This window comes from Acipenser ruthenus, chromosome 43 (assembly GCF_902713425.1).
Source record: "Acipenser ruthenus chromosome 43, fAciRut3.2 maternal haplotype, whole genome shotgun sequence".
NCBI lineage: Eukaryota > Metazoa > Chordata > Actinopteri > Acipenseriformes > Acipenseridae > Acipenser > Acipenser ruthenus.
The window spans coordinates 919,386-940,850 of NC_081231.1; the positions used below are offsets into that span (position 1 = coordinate 919,386).

Sequence of the window (21,465 nt, forward strand, 5' to 3'; positions counted from 1 at the left end):
TACGTATGCGTTATTTGGTGGGCCTTCTCCAGTAAATTAATTAGATTGAACCATTTCAATATTCATAAACTACGTGCAAGCGGTGAGATTTAATTTTGAAAATAACGTACGTATTTAGAAAATGGAGCACGTAACGGTATGCTGTATTTTCTTTGACATTATCATAATTTCATATACCGGTTACTGCATTTAAACATTTTAAGTTTATTAGTGAGGCTTTTAGTTTTGAAGCAGGCCTATATCATTGGTGCTCAGCTTATCAATAGAAACCAGGTTGTTTTTTTAAGCAGTAAACTACCCCAAATGTAACTGTATCTCTGTCTTGTGGCGTTTGTTTCCCCAGAGTTTATTGGAGGCGGGTTTGTTTTTTATATTTAAAACTCTTTTTTTTAACAAATGCGTCGCTTGAAGGCAGGGGCGTCTGCAGAATTAATTTCAAGGGAGGTGGGGAGCGCAAGGTGTTTTTTAGTCGTGGTTTTGTATCGCATAATTAAATTTCAAAGCCTCATTTACATTCACAACTCGCTTAGCCGGCATAGGTCCGGATGGCGGCAGATATCCTTATCATTTTTAGGTTGTATTTAAACTTGTCTATCATTATTATTTATTTCTTAGCAGACGCCCTTATCCAAAAAACAAAAACACATTTCAGATGAGCACAGGCTGTGCTGCACAGTAAGGGGAATTTAAACATACACTTTAGCTTTAGATGTCGCCACATCTGTAGAATTATTTTAACCACTCAGGAACGTGTAGGAATTAGTTTGAAAAAAGCAGTCAAAGTGTGCTTTGTCAACATACTCGAAACAATTATAAATATATGTTGCAGAGAACCACAACCAAGTAGAGCAGGAAGGGTAAACTATTAAACAAAATCAACCACTGACATTGCAGTAACGCAGTGCAGGTTAAGCACACTGCTCCAACCTAACTGTTTTAAAACAAACACAAACTTAAACAGCATGATACTGTCCTAGCCATCATGCATAGGTTTGTGTGGCTCCAGAGGCGGATCACTGACACACCTAGCTAGAGTGTTACAATCTTGTCAGTGGCCAGCAGCGAGCCATTTAAATAAGTTTAAACTTCAGCATAACTTAGTGAGTTGGGTAAAAAGTATAAAAAGGATTTTATTGTAGAAGACATGAAAACAACTTTTCTGATTTTAAACAGTTATTTATAATGAATAACTATTAGCAGTATATAATAATAATAATAATATTTATTTAGCAGACACCTTTATCCAAGGCAACATACAGAGGCTATAAGCGGTGAACTATTCAACAATAATCAAATACAAATCTGAGTAGCCTGACATTAAACCATTTTACATTTACAGAAATTCGCTATAAACGCAGTGTTTTTTTAAACACCAAATATTAATATTTTTGTATTACCAGTAAAAGCACCATGTTTGGGTCATCCATTTCCTACCCTAAAAATGTCAGGCTAAAAACTCCAAACTTTCTCAGCGCTAGGCCTCTTAAAATATAAATAAATAAATAAATAAAATAAAAAACTGCACATCTGACGAACAAATTTGTCCGCATCAAGAGACATTTACCCTACAAGACCATCCGTGCAAAATGCTGTGCCAGTCAGTTTGTGAGGGTCTGGAACCAACTCCCCAGTATTGTTGTTGAAGCCGACACCCTGGGATCCTTCAAGAAGCTGCTTGATGAGATTCTGGGATCAATAAGCTACTAACAACCAAACCAGCAAGATGGGCCGAATGGAGCTTCCTCTCGTTTGAAAACTTTCTTATGTTCTTATGTTAATGGACTCGTGTTTAATAATAAAGTGCCTACTCAACCCTATGGTACTTTCAATTAGCGAGATGTTTTACCAACCAAGGAAGCAACACGTGTGCCATTACCATGCGATGAGATTTTTAATTGATTTTTTTTTTATTTATTTATTTTTTTACCAGAAGCTGGATGTGCAAATGTTGTTGTTTTCAATATATTGCTGCATGAAGCACATTGACATGGAAGCCAGCCGGGGGGAATGGATCCAGAGGAGTAAAATCATCTGCTCGTAGCAGAGTCTCTCAAGTTGTACCTCTTCTATAAGAGGGGGTGGGGGGGTCGGGGTCGGTCGTAAGGAAGCTGCCAAAGTTCCCTAAACTGGAGCATTACTAAGTAGACTAAAAAAAAAAAAAAACATGTAAAATGTTTTCTCTTTTTGTTTTTGGTTTTAAAAGACTTTCTGTCTTCTATTTTTTTTTAACTTTTCAGTAAAGCTGATTTTTTATTATTATTATTATTATTATTATTATTATTATTATTATTTATTTCTTAGCAGACACCCTTATCCAGGGCGACTTACAGTTGTTACAAGATAACACGTTATTTTTTACATAGTTACATTATTATTATTATTATTTTTACAGTTTTTTCAGGATAACCACGATCACGAAAGCTTTGTATCATTGCATTGGCATTCCTTTAAAAATCCTCTTCACAGATTCTCCGCACCCGGTATAACTGACTTAACAGCAACCCTCGTTTGAGTGGGACAGGGTGACAGCTGTCAGCAAGCAGTGATGTGTTTCCCTCTGCAAATAGATGACTCGTCTGTACTACTGCGTACCACTAACAGAGTTCAGATAACTTGGTATTCTTCTCAAGAGTCATTTACTTGTCTGGTGCTGGTAGGGTTACAGCTACCATTCATCTAACTTTTTTCTTTTTTTTGTAAATTCAGATTCTGGGGGAGGAGGGGCCCAAGTGCCCCCCCCCCCCCACTCCGTCCTCCCTTGCGGACACCCATGCTTGAAGGAGAGAAGTAAAGAAACTGACACCTGGGGACCGTCATTGTAATGGGCGGGGTTATTCAAATATACAGAGCGCACGGCATGCTGGGTGTTCTTGAATAACACATCTATACAGCTAAACAGTGTAAAACGTCTAAATTTGTATCTGCCGTCAGGAATGTGATTTGTGAGTATGTGTCAGTGTTTGTGTTAAAATGCAGCTGTGGATGGGATAGTGTGAGGTCACCGTGACGGGGAAATATCTCGGTGGAGGTGCGGCTCTCGTCTCGAGAGCGAAACGGCATCGCTTCTCGGCCTTTTGGCTAAGATCAAGTGTAGTATCTGTTCTTATCAGTTTAATATCTGATACGTCCCCTATCTGGGGACCATATATTAAATTGATTTTTGGAACTGGGAGATGGAAGAGGGGCTTGCTCCGTCCACTCCACGCATCGACCTGGTATTGCAGTACCTCCAGGAACGGTGCACTCCCCTCCCGGGGGGAAACTAAACTGGTGAAAAATAGATGTAGTATTTAGGAAATTCCAGTAGGATAGTGTGTGGTTGTTTCCCGGATTTAAACACTTCCTGGAACTGTCAGCATTAAGGTGCAGTATCTTGTTACACCCAACAGATGGCGCCATGTAATGTCAGTTTGTCTGTGGAGAGCTGTTTTAGTGTTTTTAATTTCATTTTATAATTTCATTATTGACTGACTTTGCACCTAGATCGAACTTGGCTGAAGTTGGCCCTTCCACTCCTGGTCTTTGTTCCAACCCTGTTCTGAAATTGTTTAATTGAACCAATTAAATAAGCCTCCATCCTGACCCTGTAGTTCATTATCTCCTTTGCCTGTTAAACCTGGAGTGGAATAATGGCCTCCAGGACCGGTACTGGACACCCCTGATCTGTGGCTGATTTGATTTATGGTTGATTTGACCCAGAGTTTTTGTTATCTTTAAAGGATGTTGCAGAATGAAGTTTACTTCAAAATAACCTATTAAGTGCCAGTGTTGTAATTGAGGACCGGCTGCTTTGTAATTTCTAGAGCATCATCTGGCATCTACCGGTTTACATTTTCTCTTCAATTAATGTTATGATAACGTGTTCGAATTTTAACTGCAAAAGTTATCTAAATGTATACAGTTATATAAATACAGCTTATGTTAAAAAAATAATGCTTTATGTAGTTCACAGGGTGTCCACCGGGTGGCACTGTAGTGCAGTGGTTAACATTGCCTTCATGCAGCTACAGAAGCAGCTCAGCTCATGTATTTGTGATGCAATAATAGGGAGGCGTGTTTATGCGTTTGGAATGCTGGGTTGATTTAGCTCTGAAATAGTCGTGTTTAAAAACTAAGTAAAGTGCAATTCAGCTTTACAAGTTAATACAACATGTGTTGCTGTGTGTGGCTTCATTCCTGTGTTGAAATACTTGCATACGTCCCTCCCACCTTAACTGGTGAAGGAGTGAGCGGAGGGGGGGCCCTCATCTCGAGGGCAGCTCAGCATCGCTTCTCGGCCTTTTGGCTAAGATCAAGTGTAGTATCTGTTCTTATCAGTTTAATATCTGATATGTCCCCTATCTGGGGACCATATATTAAATTGATTTTTGGAACTGGGAGATGGAAGAGGGGCTTGCTCCGTCCACTCCACGCATCGACCTGGTATTGCAGTACCTCCAGGAATGGTGCACTCCCCTCCCGGGGGGGAAACTAAACTGGTGAAAAACAGATCTGAACAATAACCGGAGACACACACTGACTCACGGACTTGTGGAATTGTATGTAGTCTTGCGCTAATAGAACATGTAATTTTGAGGTTCAGTGTTAATTCCAAGTATTTTGTTTCATCCTTCTAATGTTTATGATGTCATGGCAAATGTTATCTAAATGTAAGGCATCAAATGAATTTTTGTCTTCCTCTCAAAGAAATGTATTTGGTATTAATGGATTAAATTCACCTTTGTTTCTTTTTTTTTTACATTTCAGTGTGAATAGAACAGAGGGCACAGATCCACATTGCCTTACTCCCAGATTCACCTTGTGTTTTCACACTTAAAGAATGAATCCAGAACAGCCACTAGAAACGCATGCAGTCACGCACGCACGCACGGACACACACACTGACTCATGCACGCACGCACGCACACACACACACTGACTCATGCATGCACGCACGCACACACACACACTGACTCATGCACGCACGCACGGACACACACACTGACTCATGCATGCACGCACGCACGCACACACACACACTGACTCAAGCACGCACGCACGCACGTACACACACACACTGACTCATGCTTGCATGCACGCACACACACACTGACTCATGAGCGAACACATTTATTTTGATCACAGTTCTGTACAAATTGCAGGAGAGTAAAAAAAAAAAAAAAATCCTTCATTTAAAGTTAAACCTTTAATTAAAAACGCATGCATTTTAATAGTAAATCGACAATTTGAACCACGAGGCAGTGTTGGGGGGGGGTGGGGGGGTCATGCTACCACACAGCCTCCAGAACCAGAAGGCTGTGTGGTCCAGTGGTTAAAGAAATGGGCTTGTAACCAGGAGGTCCCTGGTTCAAATCCCACCTCAGCCACTGACTCATTGACCCTGAGCAAGTCACTTAACCTCCTTGTGCTCCGTCTTTCGGGTGAGATGTAATTGTAAGTGACTCTGCAGCTGATGCATAGTTCACACACCCTAGTCTCTGTATATCGCCTTGGATAGAGGCGTCTGCTAAATAAACAAATAACAACCAATGGGAAACTGTCATCTAAAGGTTGCTAAGGAATTAAAAAAACAAACAAAAAACACAACACATTTCCCTGTTTTAAAAAAAAAAAAAAAAAAACTAGTTTTTTTTTTTTTTTGTAGTTCCAACAAAAATCCAGAATAGCGATGGGCTTGGAATTAAAAAGTTAATTACTACAACTCTATAGACAAATACCCCATTTATGTTTCTGTACCAAATTTCCCTAAGCACCATATATATATCTATATCATCTCGCATACAGTATCATGTTCTTTATGTTCGTGTAAGCTATTTTATAACTATTACATGATTGTTTGTGAAATACTGCCCAACTCCATACTTTTATCCAATTAAATCGCAGCTCGTCCAATGATGAACGGGGGGTTAACCAATCAAATCGCTGCTTTTTTTTTTACCCGCCCCCGCCGATCTGATCTTTAACGTCACCCGCGTTCTTATCAAGGAGAAGGCGTCCAATCGGAGGCTGGCGTGTGGTTCGACGGCGGTTGGCCGGTGGGCGGAGTCTTGGTGGAAGTCTGACGGTGGATGAGCGAAGCCATTTTTCGTTGTTGAGCGGCGGCTGAGGGGAGAAGAGTCGTTCTGAGGTAAAAGAAAAAAAAAAAGGTACGGCAGTAAATAAATACGTTTTCGACAACAAAACATCACTTCACACAAATCGAGCACGTAGTGTTGATATTTGTATGTATAAATAAAACCATACGCCGACGTTTTACCGTTTCGAATTCGAAACCGTTTTCGGTAAGCTGCGCGAGGGGGGTCACTTTAACGACAAACCGGTTCGTGTTTTCGGGATGGGCAGGAGTTTCGTAAGACGGTCGTCCCTCCGTGGTATGTTGGTTGTGTAGTGTTAGTTATAAAAAGTGACATTTTGTTTTTTTAGTTTTATTTATTTATTTATTTATTAAAATAAACTAAATGTGAAGTGTGATCCCGAACCGGAGCTAGGATTGGATTTCTTACTCAACGCCATTGTTTCCAAATTCTGACTAAATCGCCTGCGTCGCTATCGGATATCGGGTTCACCTTGCAGTTAGTGTGGTATGCTGGTGTAACTTCATTAAAGATGGGGTTATACGCGTTTCTGAAAGTATTTCGCCCTCCCCTCCCAACGATACGCAAGAACAGGCTTTGTTACCCACCGGGCCTGTTCGTGGCTGCTAAAAAATGCGCTCAGGTTAATCGTTTTTTTAAAACGATTGGAAAACTTCACTTTATGTTGAATTGATTTGGTAATGCATTTGGACACATCTACTAAAAATATAACGAACTGATCTGAGGTTGTTTTCGATATTAAGCATTTTAATATTTCAGGGGATCCCCCCCCCTCTTCTCTGTTTGGTGCGGAAGTTTGCAGATTTTAAAATAAACATTTAGCTGCACCTAGCAACATCTTAACTTTATTTTCCAAAGAGCAATTTGCTTCCTGAAGAATGGTACTCATGAATACATACATCGTTTTATATTATTTTTTTCTTGTATTCCACTAACTTACTGTCTTATCCTCCTTCTCTACGCATATTTTGTTTGTTTGTTAACTGTAGTTCTGTTTTGCCCGGCACGGGGGCTAATGTGTTATTAATCGGTTATGATAAATAAACCGTGCTAGCTGGTGTTTGTGTGATATAGTGGGCTGGAATTTTATTACCTGCATGACAGAACTATAGGGAACAAGGCTAATGTTGCTACACAGGATTTGTGTAAATAATGTAAAACAGGAAATATGTTGTTTCGCTGTGGACATATTTACAACCACACGTTTGTGCATGTAAACTACATGTACTGTATATATTATTATTATTTATTTCTTAGCAGACGCCCTTATCCAGGGCGACTTACAATTGTTACAAGGTATCACATTATTTTTATATACAATTACATTATTTTTTATACATTATTTTTACATGCAGTTACCCATTTATACAGCTGAGTTTTTACTGGAGCAATCTTGGTACAGTACCTTGCTCAAGGGTACAGCAGCAGTGCCCCCCACCTGGGATCGAACCCACGACCCTCCGGTCAAGAGTCCAGAGCCCTAACCACTACTCCACACTGCTGCCCAACACTGAATTGAGTAATTATGCAAATTTCGCGGCATGTATATTTTGCAGATTTTTAATAAACGTGAAATCAGTGAATATTTCTTGCCTGCAAACATGTAACGTTTTACCAAAAATAATATATATATATATTTACACCGTTTGTATTTCCTTGCAGATACAGCCACAATGGTCAAAATCTTCATTGGGAACCTCCCTCGCGAGGCAACCGCGGACGAGATTCAGTCCCTGTTTGCCCAGTACGGGGAGGTGACGGAGTGCGCCATCATCAGGAACTACGGCTTCATCCACATGAACGACCGCAAGGCCGCCACCGAGGCAATCCGCAGCCTCCACCTCTACAAGATGCACGGCACCGCCATCAACGTGGAGGCCAGCCGCACCAAGAACCAAACCTCCACCAAGCTGCACGTGTCCAACATCAGCAAGACCTGCACCAGCTCGGAGCTGCGGGCCATCTTCGAGGAGTACGGCACCGTCTCGGAGTGCGACATCGTCAAGAACTTCGCCTTCGTGCACATGGCCAACTCCGACGAAGCCGCGGACGCCATCAAAGGGCTCGACAACAGCGAGTTCCAAGGTGAGAGCAGGGAGGGGCAAGGGGATGTTTCGTTACTGAAGCAGTCATTTTTTCCTAATGCTTTCTTCAGTTTGAAAAATCCGAAGGTGCTGCACAGTTGTCCTCTTCTCCTTCGTGTTTTGCAGCATCTCTTGGTCCTTTTATGCATTATTGTTCCCCTGAGCAGTTTGAACTCTTACCTTATTATTATTATTATTATTATTATTATTATTATTATTTATTTCTTAGCAGACGCCCTTATCCAGGGCGACTTGCAATTGTTACAAGATATCACATTATTTTTTACATACAATTACAGTTGGGTTTTTACTGGAGCAATCTAGGTAAAGTACCTTGCTCAAGGGTACAGCAGCAGTGTCCCCCACCAGGGATTGAACCCACGAGCCTCCGGTCAAGAGTCCAGAGCCCTAACCACTACTCCACACTGCTGCCCTGCTACTCCACACTGCTGCCGTACTTCGTTAAGTTCAGCAAAGGTTAATGATTCATCAGAATTTCAAAGCAAGCAAGAATTCAGAATTAACTGTGAAAGGCATTTTTCACAAGTCAGCTTTTAGTACTCAGTTTTTTTGATAGGGAAATGAATGAGGATGGCAGGAAGAGTCGGGCGTACCCAGAGCTAACAGTCGTGCTTCTTTTCAAGGCCAGCGGATTCACGTGCAGCTCTCAAACAGCGGCCAGCGATCTGGGGAGGACGAGAATGGCCATTACAACATGGGGCCTCCTGGACGGGAGGGCTTCAGGCCTCAGAAATGGCTGGGTGAGCGACCCAACCGTGGGCCACCAGGCTTCTTTGGCCCAGGCAGATTCGACCATCCCCACTCTCACCCCCATCCATACCTACCCACTCCTCCTCCTCCCCCTCCCCCCCGCCCCAGACCATCCGCCTACCTGGAGCGTCCCTCATTCGAGGAGCGAGACCGCTACAACGTGGTCGACTACTACGAGAAGTACCGGGCCCGGCCTTACGGGATCACCTCTTACGAGGAGAGGCGCTCTATCCCCCCTCCCCCCCCCGCCCCCCTCCTCCATGATGAGAGACCGCCTGTCTGCCTCGGCCCTCGACCCCTACGAGCGACGCCCCCTGCCTCCCCCGCCAGCCCCCCCCTCCTCCTCTTACTACGCACGAGACCGCAGCCCCCTCCGCCGGGCTCCCCCCCCAGCACCGTCGGCTGGGAATGGGTACGCGTACGAGCGCTCCCGCCTGTCTCCGGTGTCTTCCGTCTCCAGGAGCTCCCTGTACGACATGCCGCGGGCGAGAGACCTCTACACGGAACGGCCGCCACCACCACGCTACGCTTATTAAGCGCACACACAAAAAAATTTAAAGGTAAGAACAAAAAAGCAGCTGTTGGAATGAAGCGAGTCCTTAGCCAGTTTAGTAAACTGCAGTGCCTGTTGGAAATGCAGGTGTAATTTGGCAGTCTTACTTCTGGAATGGATAGCTGCAGTATCACAGAGGAGTCCTAGAGCAGGATAGTCTCTAATACGGAAAGGCTAGCTGTAGCAGTTTTAGACCGCAGTCGGTTTTGCAGTGTTAGCAGGGTCATGGTATTGCAGCTGCTTCAGCAGAGCCAGAGAAGGAAAGCTGTGAGCCCGAAAGCCTGGATATACAGCAGGGTTAAGGTAATGCTGGATATACAGCACAGTTAAGCTAATGCTGGAATCTGGGAAAGGGTTAGCAGGAAGGCATTGGTATTAATTTAGTCGAATGTGTTTAGTCAGTATTGTGGGAGTGCCCTAAATCAGTTAAAGGCTTGCTGTTGCGGGGTATATAACTTTTCAAAGAAAGGTTAACACAGCAGGAAAGGGAACTGCAATACCAGTTGGAGGGGAATTTTTATATGTACTGCGTAGTACAGGTAAAATATTTAAATCACTTCAAAATGAAATGCCCTCGCAGCGCATGCTATACAAATCAAGGGGTAATAAAAAAGTTTTTTTTTAAGTACACCATGCCTTGATAGTGTATCTAGCCATTAAGTAAAAATATGGCGATTGAATAACCTATTTAAAAAAACACGTCCTGAATGGAGGAAGCCTTTAAACAAATCTGTTCATTTACACAGTTTATCTCGTCTAATGGCAATTTTAAAACTCTAGACCCTTCGCTTTCTTTAAGTTTTATTTGAACGGCACTGTTAAATTGAGATTTAATGTTTTGTGTCCTAAATTTAACCTTGTAGTCTTGGGGCCCTTACAGTGCCTACATTTTCAAATTACCCTGTTAGAGCCTGATATTGGGGTGAAGCTGTTTCTAAACCAGCCCAGCATCCAAACCCGTATCGCTTACCAGTTCACATTGATAATGAGATACCCCTTTTGGCTCTGCCCAGCTTGATTCCTTGCATTGGTAGCCATAATTAAGCAGGATTTCTCATACTTTTGCCTCCTGCCTGTTTTTAAAAATACAATGTAGACCTCTGACCGGGGTAATGGTTTCCAGCGAAGGGTTTACGTCGCTCAGACTTTAAATGCATTCAGAGGGCTGGAAGCCGAAGGGTTAAAATTTAATGCGCTTTATATTTTTAAACTTCTGAGCCCGCCTGTAACATGCTGACTTCAGTCTGATTTGCTCTCTTTTCAGGTTTATATTTACCGCGTCAAGATCCTCGTTCCCTGATGTATGCGGCGCAATATCACCCCTTTGTGTTTGAGGCGGATCGCGCTTCGCCTGCGGCTCTAACAGGAAGAACAGTAGCGCCGACGTCTCGTCGTACTTTAAGCGCTTCTTAGTCTCGTTACCGTACTCTTCAGCAGAGAAATAAACTGTGACCAATTCTGTTTTTTCCTCCTTATTGAATATCCCTCTGCAGTCTGAGGTTCTTCAGAGACGGCTGGTGTTTTTTGCTGGAATATTGTGTTCTCTGTAGACACTCGGAATACAGTGACCCAGCGCTTCAACCTGGGTTTAAAATTTTATGGGTAGTTTGGGGCATTACAGGGAGCTCTTGCGATCTTTTTTTAAATTGCCTGATGTGTCGTAATGGCTTTTCAAAATGAGTGTAGCAATTAAATTGAACCAAAGACTGGCCGCCACCTCCAGTCACTAAATTGTGTTTGTTTCCTTGTTATATATTAATGAACACGTTATTTTTTGCGTTGATTGGCACATTGCGTTTTTCAGGAGGAGGGGGGGGGCTTACTGAGAATTAAATATTCTGTGAGTTTGAAATCAAAATAGACTTGCTTGTTTTATTTGTTAATTCCGAATTTATACAGCGCCGTAGTATTCCAAAGGGAGGAAAAGGGTCTTCTATCAGTGTCCTTTTCTGGACTTAATCTTTTTTTTTTGTTTTTATTTAAAGTTTGAACAGACAATGATGATCATTCTTTTAATTCTGTTCAGTTTTGGTGAGCCTTTTATTTTCCTTTCTTTTCTTTGCGCAATAAACCAAACTTTTGAACAGATTCGATTGTGTGTTTATTGTTTATATTTATTCTCCTGATGACCTCTCTGTTGTCCTGCTACCGTTTGTGAAATGAAGAATTCAGTCTCGTAACAAGGGGCCGAGTGACTGCCAGAAGGAAAAAATAATAATCCCATTTATTGATTATCCGTTTGTTTTTTAAAAGCTTGCGTTTATGTTTAACACCATGTGACTCAAGTTGTGTTTTTTTTTTTTTTTTTTTTTTTTACATTAGTACACATTGGAAGCACGTGTGTAGTATATAGTAAAATAATTCAATAAAACACATCCCAGGTTTTACAAGTTTCTGAACCGGCTTGAAAGTGGCCAGGGTTTGTTCAGCAGTAATGTTTCTGGGAAGGGCATTCCAGCAAGAGGGTCCAAACAGCAGAAGCAGCCCCGAGTTGGGAAAAGCTGTGCTAGAAATTTGCATTCATCTGCTAGATGTGCAGTAGGTAAAGCCTGAGACCAGAATATGACACCCTGGGAAGCTGCTTGATGAGATTCTGGGATCAATGGGCTACTAACAACCAAACGAGCAAGATGGGCTGAATGGCCTCCTCTCTTTTGTTCTTTATGTTCTAATATGTTAAATACGCACATCTTGCCTTTTTTAAAAAACAAAACAAAACCTGTAACTTAAGGATATGCGAATACTTAGAATACAATGCTATAGGTAATTTGCTGTATCCTGGTAACATTTGCTGTAGGTCACAGCCTGATTGCAGTGATTAGGAACAACATTTCACTTATAGCTTAGTCTTTGAAATTTTAGCATATTCTAAGTTGAAGCAGAAAGTAAACATAAAGAAGCAAATGATCTTAAACAGAAGGAAAGGAGACCAGTGATGATAATGCAAGTGTAAAAAAAAACCAAAAAAAAAAACCTATGAGGTCCAAAAGAAGGCTTAACATGCACCATGTCCCTGGGAGATGCATACGCACGCTCTAGAGATGTGGTAGAGGCGTGTGTACACCTGGCACACTTAAATTGTGACATACATCCTGAGAACGATCTGTGATGAAACTTGCCAATAAAAAGGTGTCTCTTTAAAAATAAGTCTACCCAGCAGCTCTTTCCATTGCTAAACTTGACAGGCCCTTTTGTGGCTATAACAGTACAATAAAACCAATGATGACACACACCCAAGAAAGAAGTTATACTGTTGCAGCTTTTAAAAAGTACCAAATACAAAACAGTTGAGAATTAAGAAAACTGATTGTCTTTGGCATTTTATGCAGTGTTTGCATTAAGTGGCTGTGCACACAGTTTTTTTTTAAAAAAAGCTGCTGTATGGATAGCTGTAATTAAAGTTGAATCCTGTGGCGAGTTTCACTTTGAAGTCGCTAAACTGAAAAGGAAAACAAGCCGCAGGTAAGGTTGGTGGAATATAGTCATTAAAATGTGATTGATAAATCCACTTATATTAACCCCAACATCCTGAAAGCCCTATGTGCTCCTATAATCGCTACATTATTTTGCATCTCAAACCTTACGGTGATTGATATGTAAAAATTAGTCTTTCACCTGCCCCCATTAACACCCATTGTCTCGTCTGTTTGTTCCCCATCCCCATCTCTGGGTCATTTTCACTCATTCATGCCCTGTTTTGGCTTGCCATCTGCTGAAACTCCTTTTGGATAATGTTAAGCAACTGGTTTAATGACCTGCTTTCTGATCAAGCACATTGAAAGGGTTAACTGGACTACTCTTAACTGGATGCAAGGGTTTCATGGAAGTAAAATGTGTTCTCAGGTTTTTCCATGTCTGGCTGCCCTCGCTTCTAGTTTTTTTCCTCCTGAGCAGTAACGCATCTGATGTAACTCATAACTGCTGCGTATAATACCAGGAACTATCATTCAATCAATCAGTTCTATTTTTATATAGTGCCTTTCCTGTAAAACCTGTCAAAGCGCTGCACATAGCTTTACATTATATAAAAAAAAACATTGCATTAAAAGATACATTAGAAACAGCATTTAAAAACAGCCATTAAAAAAAAGTCAATACATAAACCAGAACAATTTATAAATACATCAGAAACATCCATTATAAGAAACAGTTAACTATCAAAAGCCAAGGAAAACAAAATGTAGCCAATTTTTTGCTTAATCGTGCCTCGTATCTCTACAGGTAAACTACCCTTGGTGAATGTAAACCAACTGGACTGCCAACAAGGTGTGCTTTAGGATAGCGTGCACAGACTATGGAGGAGTGTGGCAAACGGGAAACCAAGATAATTTACTTAGGTGAGACCCCAAACAGACCCCCCCTTCCAAGAAAGGAATGTTTTAAATAAAAAAGACAATTAACCGTAGCAAGTATTCCTGGGACGGCATGGCTGCGACTTCTGGATCCTGAGTATCAACGTCATCAAAACGAGGAAGTGTGAGCGCGAGAAAGCCCCTTGATGTTTTTTTTTTTTTTGTTTCACAATTTGGATTTAACTGACTTCGCTACTGCCCAGTTACGTTGCGCTTTGCCGCGGAATCCACCAATCCGCTGCTGGTATTAACCGGTGGGCGGTGCTGGAATACACTAGCAGCCGGCGAGCTAGAGAGACGCCATTTCGTAATTCAGCGTTTCCCCGGATACAGCGAGGCTGCAAAACAAGGTAACGACGTCGAAGCGACGTGTTTATGTTCATTATAGTTGCACCTTTAAGTTTAATAACTTGACATGAAGAGTAAAATATCTAAAGCTGAGGGAACACGAAACCGTTTTGTGTCTTTGGGGACTTGGTTTGGCTTCAGGCCACTGCACGGCACACCAGGGGAGACGTTGAGGTTTGATACACAGCGAAGTCGCCTCAGCAAAGTCTCCCGGTACCAGGTTCAAGTCTCTGTACCTGACAAAGTAACTCCGTGTGCCCTCCGCTTTAGGGAGTGCGTATGTCAGGAGTTGTACTTTCCTGTGTGTTTTTAAAACTAATACAACTAGTTTAGGCCCACAGCCTCGAGAAAAACGGATATCTGCTTTTTTTTTTTCATTTCGAGTTGTTGAATTTGACTTTTTAGTTTAATCAGTTACATATTCGCCTGCCAAAACGAGTAAATTATTCGCGTCCCTTGATTTATCTTGCTCCGGAACCCACAGTCCCTGTCACAACTTGGTTAGAACCGCGTGTTTATTTAAAATAACCGCCCCTCAGAACTAAAACATGCTTTTTAGCCATTGGTCCGGCAAAAGGCAACAAACCTTAACGTAATTCTGCCGTCGCAGATCCCGTTTGTGGTGTCGAGAAGATATGGTAATACAGGTAGTATTTTTATTTACTGGCGGTTTATAAATCGTGGTTTTAAATTTCGTTGGGTTCAGAATTCGTGCCTACTTCCTTACATGCGCTGCTATCTTTTAGACTGAGCAAAATTTTATGTTTGTGTTTCCAACAATCGATACATTTCTGTGTCTTGTTAATGATTTTGTGGTTCCGTTGATTATAAACTACACGCACAAAACAGGCAATCCCTAAAGAGTACACTTTTTAATTTTTTTTTTTTTTTATATAGAAGTAACTTGATAAACTGTCGACTCAAGTACCATAAAAAATAGGACACCAACTGTTTTTATGTAATTTGATGCGTTTACATTCAGACATAACTATTGCGGTTAAGTTATCATAATATAGTTAAAGAGAAGATTTATGATAACAGGTAGAAGACACTAAAAATGCTTCGAAAATTACAAAGTAGCCTGTCCTCAAACCACGGGAGTGGCACTTCAGGGCTCTGGACTCTTGACCGGAGGGTCGTGGGTTCAATCCCAGGTGGGGGGACACTGCTGCTGTACCCTTGAGCAAGGTACTTTACCTAGATTGCTCCAGTAAAAACCCAACTGTATAAATGGGTAATTGTATGTAAAAATAATGTGATATCTGTATAATGTGATATCTTGTAACAATTGTAAGTCGCCCTGGAAAAGGGCGTCTGCTAAGAAATACATAATAATAATAATAATAATAATAATAAGCCGGATTTATAAAAACAAAAAAATACTTTTTGGTTTAACCAATTTAATTTTCGATGTACCTATTGGTGCATTAAAAGCTTAACAGTGCTGTAACACAGGGTTTCCCAGTTCTCAGTTACTTAATTGTACCCTTAATTGAACTCTTCATGAGCTTAATTAAAACTTTTAATTGTGCTCAGCTTTTAAACAGTTGGAGATTTCAAGTTAATTTTATAACTAACTTGAAATCGGCAACTTTTTCAGAGTTGAGAACAATTTAAAAAGGTCTAAGCACATTGTTAGTTCAATTAAGGGATTGATTAAGTAATTGAGAATTGGTTGGCATGAAATCCAGCAGACACAGGGGTCTGACCAGGACTGGGAAACCCTGCTGTAATGTACCTTCATGGGTTAAAGCTTGTATCAAAACCCCCGACTCAACGGGTAGAGCAAGCCCCCTTTTGGTCTATTTTGAGGTAAATTCACCTCTGTCGTTTTTTTTTATTATTTGAGTGCCCTGAGTGTTTTCAATTACCTTCCCTCTCGCAGACGGCCGCGATGGTGAAACTCTTCATCGGCAACCTGTCCCCGAGCACGACGGCCGATCAGCTCCGGACGCTGTTCGCTCAGTACGGGAAGGTAACGGAGAGCGACGTGGTCAAGGACTTCGGCTTCGTGCACATGGACGAGCAGGCGGCGCAGGAGGCGATCCGCAACCTGCACCACTACGAGCTGAACGGGAGGCTCATGAACGTGGAGGTCAGCCACAGCAAGAAGCAGCAGCAGCAGCACCCGGACGCGGCGCCCCCCTCGGCCACCACCAAGCTGCACGTGGGCAACATCAGCAGCACCTGCACCAGCCAGGAGCTGCGCGCCAAGTTCGAGGCGTACGGGCCGGTGGCCGAGTGCGACATCGTGAAGGAGTACGCGTTCGTGCACATGGAGCGGGCGGAGGACGCCATGGAGGCGATCCAGGGTTTAGACAACGCCGCATTTCAAGGTGAAATAGGAGGAGGGGAGAGGAGGGTGGATCCATTTTTAGCAATCCACATAATTATAAATAAATAAATAAATAAATAAATAAATAAATATCCAAAATAAAATAAATACAATACAATAGTTTGTCATTTAACAGACGCTTTTGTCCAAAGCGACTTAGAGACCAGAGGGTGAACTCTGCTTCATCAACAACTGCTGCTGCTGCTGCTGCAGAGTCACTTTCAATAGGACCTTGTTTGTTTTCCGTCTAATCTGAAGGACGGAGCACAAGGAGGTGAAGTGACTTGCTCAGGGTCACACACACACACAGACACGCACGCACGCACACAGGGAGTCGGTGGCTGGGATTGAACCTGGAACTATTATTATTATTATTATTATTATTATTATTATTTGTTTATTTAGCAGACGCCTTTATCCAAGGTGACTTACAGAGACTAGGGTGTGTGAACTATGCATCAGCTGCAGAGTCACTTACAATCACGTTTCACCCGAAAGACGGAGCACAAGGAGGTGAAGTGACTTGCTCAGGGTCACACAATGAGTCAGTGGCTGAGCCGGGATTTGAACCGGGGACCTCCTGGTTACAAGCCCGTTTCTTTAAATGAAATAATAATATTGAGAAAACGGTTTACTTCAGAGCCACTTAGCTAGACGCTAGTGTTTCTACGCGCTGCGCTCTCGCGTCGTTGTAGAAGTTTGTTTTGCAGCGGGTTTTAATAGTTGCTCCGTCGTGGTGGGGTGAAATAAAAGGCATACGATTAGGAAAGAAAGCTTCAGGAACTGGTGCAGTTTGTAATCGTACGCATGTGGTGTAAATTAGACGCTTAAACACACAGCCAGGTACCGTGCACACAATCTTGAACACACACAAAAAAATAAAATAAACAATTCTAGACGTTTTGATATGAAAGCTTCATGTGATACTGCAGTACAAAATTTGTAAGTCGACTTTTTATAAACATGGCTTTCTTAAGTGCCGGTAGATGCAGTCTGTTTCGAGGTTGCCTTTTGCTCGTGATCGAATGGCTGTGGATGAAGGCACTTTTGTCTGGTGTTCAAGTCCCCCTGTCTTTTGATCAACACATTCTTGTGTATCTGTGTCCTGTTTCTCTTAATGCTCATAACGGCTGCAAGTAAATAATAATTTTTGTTTTTTTTACACCTGCGGCAAGTAAATCAATTTATACCAGAGATATATATATATTTTTTTTTCATGGCTTGCGGTACACGGAGAGCATAAGCATTTTTAGAGCTTGGGTATAGAAATTTTGACGCACAGTAATAGCAGTTGTTGTGTTGTGACAGGGATGCGTGAAGGAGTGGTGTGTGGTTTTTTCTCTTGTTCAAATAGCAAACCTTGTTCTGCGTCTCTCTCCTTCTCCTCCCCCAAGGCAAATTGATCAGCGTGAAGCTTTCGACCAGCAACCACAGAACCACGCCAGGCATGGGAGACAGGATGAACTGTTTTGTGTGCGGGAGAAAGGGCCATTGGGCCCAAGATTGCCGAATGGCGCAAAATAATTCCTACTCTGATGGTCCTGCGTTCCCCAGGAGCAACGGATTTCACGATCCGGTTTTCCGAGGACGCGGTGACATGGGGTTCAGAAGAGGTGGCCCTGGGGGGCCAGGGTTCGGCAGGGGCGCAGGGTTCGGGCCCGGTCCTGCATACGGAAGGGGTTCAGGTTATGGTGGTGGTCCCGAGTCTATTAGGGTGCCAGGCTATGGGGTTGCTCCTGACTCTAGCAGGGTTGCAGGCTACGGGGGCGGTCCTGAGTCCAGCGGGTACAGAGGTGGCCCTGGATTTGGGAGAGGTCTCCACAGGGGCAGGGGTGCAGGGTACAGCGGGGCTGAAGGCTACGGGGGTGTCCAGACGTACAGTGGTGAAGCAGATTACAGCAGCGGGAGCCCGGGATACCCAGCGACGCGCCCCTCTCCATACGGGGAGCGAGAAAGCTACAGTGGCGTCGACTTCTATGAGCAGTTCAGATCCCGCCCCCTAGAGGAAAGGCACTCCCTCGCCCCACCTCACCTTCCTCCTCCTCCTCCCTCCTCCATGATGAGAGACCGCCTGTCTGCCTCTGCCCTCAACCCCTATGAGAGGCGCCCCATGCCAGCTCCCGTCTCCTCCTCCTCCTACTACGCACGAGAGCGCAGCCCCGTCCGCCGGGCTCCCCCTGTGGCAGAGGGGTACGGGTACGAGCGCTCCCGCCTGTCTCCGGTCTCCTCCTCCCTCTCCAGGAGCTCCCTGTACGAGGCGCCGCGGGCGAGGGACCCCTACGCGGAACGGGCACGCTATGCTTTTTAATCGCACGTGCCGACAGGTGAGAACCACAGAGCAGGTGGGGAGAGGCGGGGGGGTGGGGGTTAATCAGCGACCTTGTCAGATCTTGAGCCATATGGTCCAGATTTAGAGTTTTCATACAAAATAATTTAAAAATTTGGGGTTGATTTTTAATAGGGATGTAAGGTAAAGGGAAGTTTTTAATGTGTGTGTGTGTGTGTGTGTGTGTGTGCTGCCTCCAGTGCCCTGCCGCACACAGCGTGCAGATTGCAGCTGGACGCAGTCTAGGGTTAAAGTGAGTCTCTTTGTACTGCATCTAACCCCGTGCTGTGCCCTGTAACCCGCTGATCCCAGTGTGATTTGCTCTCTTTTCAGGTATATAGTTACCGCGGGGGGGGGGGCTCCACGCGACGCGAAATCGCCCCCCTTCTTGTTTCACGCAGATTGCTTTCGGCTGCGACGCGAACAGGAAGGACAGTTGCGCGGACGCCTCGATGTGTTTCGACACCTGACCTTGTGAATTTATGACCAATTTTGTCTTTCCTTTTTCTTTTTTTTTTTTCTTTATTCCGAGGCCACAGATTTTATTTTTTTAATTATTTTTTTGTTTCGAGTTGCTCATTATTTCTGATGCTGGGGGGGGGGGGGGACACACGACATGGATTCGAAGTTTTTTGGAATCTTAGATTTCAGGAAATGCTACAAGTTTGTCATCTTGCATTTAAAAAAAAAAAAAAAAAAAAAAAAATGTAAAATGAATGCAGTGATTTCTCCAAAATTTGGGTGGTTAAATAATTCTGTACAAACACTTCACACGTGCTGTGTGCTTTTTTTGTGATGTGTGTTCGGTTTTAAACGAATAATTTGCAGTTCTCTTTTTAGTGTGTGTGAGGGGGGGGCGGGGCGGGGGGGGGGGGCAGAGACTGGCTTGTTTTGATACTGGTGGTAGAATGGGTGTTGTGATGAAGGGATGACATATTTTATAATTTTTACAGAGCAGGTTGCGTTTTTAAAATATTATCCGTTTCTAAATCTTACAGTTCTCATTGCTATGAAGACTCATGCGTCTGTACATGTGTTTGGCTTTCTGGAGCTAGCCAGCATGTATTGATCTAAATATGGGTTTAAATGTATTGGGGTCCTCCAACTGATTTCTCCTGTCCTGTAGAGATCTGCTTCAGAGATGTACGATGAGGAGAAACACAATCCAAGCTTCACGTTCGCTGTGTGCTCAGAGTTCAAATTGGCAAGCTTTATTTTATTTTTTTGAAGGTAACAGGGCTGACAATCTTTTCAAAGAGAAATAAGACACCAGTTCACAGTTTCAAAGTATATTTCTTCTGCGTTTTGCACGTTACTGTATGTTCCTTGAAATGAGTTTCCTTTTCATATTTTGCTTGTTAAAAATAATTGTTTTTTTTTAATTATTGAATAACTAATACCAACACAGTGAGCCTTGGTTTTATGTAGTTATTTTTATTTTGTATTCATCTTTTATAAATAAAATCAGATATTTGAGGGAAAAACAAAGTGTGTTTTATTTATGTATTAATTGATTTACCTTGTTCTAAGGATTGCAGTCACATCAGACTACAGAAGGCTGTTGTTTTTGTTTGTTTGTTTCAGCTTGCATACAATACAAATGTTTAGTGAATCCATTTCACCAATGATCAGGTTAGTTTTGACATTCAAACCACTGTTCTATAAACGCCACTGTTTACTATTTCATATGCTAATATAATGGAGAAATTTGCAGAGATCCGGAAACCAATTAAGCCTACAATCCAACCATCGTTGAAATACATGAACTTTGAGTGCTTAATGTGCCTGATATGTTAGAGAGGAGCTTGCTGAATTAAGACTTGGGTTTTTTTTTCCCTCAAGATATAGTGTGGAATTAACTGTACGCCTTTCAGCATCACAGCTCCATACATTTGCTTAGGAAGAGCTTTCTGTTTCAATTTCTCTGTAATCTCGCTGTGCATGGCTGTACATTAAAAAATAAAAATGAATGTTTCACTAAATTATCATGAATATGTTCCACGAAGCAAAAACTGCCCGGTGTGGTTTTTAATGAATTGGATTTTGTTAAATTCAACAAAGCGTAGTTTTTTTGTTTTTTGTTTGTTTTTTTAAACACATTTTGAACGTTAACTGCACTAAAATTACCCCAGTGACCAAGGGCAGGATTTCATTAAAGCAATTACGGTTTATGTAACATTATGTTTACCGCACGAACAAAAAGTAAAGTATTTGAAGATGTAGTATTGAGCATTAATAAAGTGAAAACGGATAACGATTAAATAACACACACAAAGTGCTTTACAAACCTGCGTTTCTCATGCGCCTACGGGTCGCCATCTGAATGACAACCGTAAGATTGCCATCATTAATCCAAAGAGGAGGAATTAGGTGTTTAACCGGGACGGTAAATGCAATTTTACAGGTAGGATAACTCTATCTTTTACTGTAGCACCAGCACAAGCGATATGCGAACTCGGACCTTTCCAGTACACTCGGTTATGGCCAGTAAGATAATTTAAGTATAAAAATGAATGATACATTTTTATCTAGTACAGCTACGGCCGAATGTTTTGCATCACCGTAGAATTAAATAATTTTGCTCCATAGAGCCGAATGAAA

General features: G+C 42.4%; 1 protein-coding gene, 2 non-coding genes and 1 pseudogene across 6 annotated transcripts; all 4 read left to right on the forward strand.

The window, feature by feature from the left end:
- The first annotated feature begins 3,058 nt into the window (after positions 1–3,058).
- LOC131709482 (U2 spliceosomal RNA) lies at positions 3,059–3,249 on the forward strand. Its single transcript, XR_009311546.1, has one exon. It is a non-coding gene; the product is annotated as a U2 spliceosomal RNA (small nuclear RNA).
- Positions 3,250–4,265: 1,016 nt separating this feature from the next.
- LOC117967800 (U2 spliceosomal RNA) lies at positions 4,266–4,456 on the forward strand. The gene has a single exon (XR_004662137.2). It is a non-coding gene; the product is annotated as a U2 spliceosomal RNA (small nuclear RNA).
- Positions 4,457–7,757: 3,301 nt separating this feature from the next.
- LOC117398679 (RNA-binding protein 4.1-like) lies at positions 7,758–10,904 on the forward strand (annotated as a pseudogene).
- Positions 10,905–13,724: 2,820 nt separating this feature from the next.
- On the forward strand, positions 13,725–20,352 carry LOC131696479 (RNA-binding protein 4.1-like). 4 transcript variants are annotated; one of them, XM_059012120.1, is made up of 4 exons: positions 13,725–13,840; positions 16,089–16,539; positions 17,933–18,862; positions 19,198–20,352. In XM_059012120.1, exons 2-3 carry the CDS (start codon positions 16,098–16,100, stop codon positions 18,844–18,846), a joined length of 1,356 nt encoding a protein of 451 aa, XP_058868103.1. In that variant the 5' UTR covers positions 13,725–13,840; positions 16,089–16,097; the 3' UTR covers positions 18,847–18,862; positions 19,198–20,352. The 4 variants fall into 4 exon arrangements, with proteins under 4 accessions (XP_058868103.1, XP_058868102.1, XP_058868104.1 ...); XM_059012119.1 differs by lacking the exon at positions 13,725–13,840 and adding an exon at positions 13,851–14,205; XM_059012121.1 differs by lacking the exon at positions 13,725–13,840 and adding an exon at positions 14,253–14,416.
- The last annotated feature ends 1,113 nt before the right edge of the window (positions 20,353–21,465 follow it).

Coding starts and splice junctions, on each gene's coding strand:
- LOC131696479 (XM_059012118.1), top strand. Junction 16,540..17,932: donor AGACAACGCCGCATTTCAAG/GTGAAATAGGAG, acceptor TCCTCCCCCAAG/GCAAATTGATCAGCGTGAAG.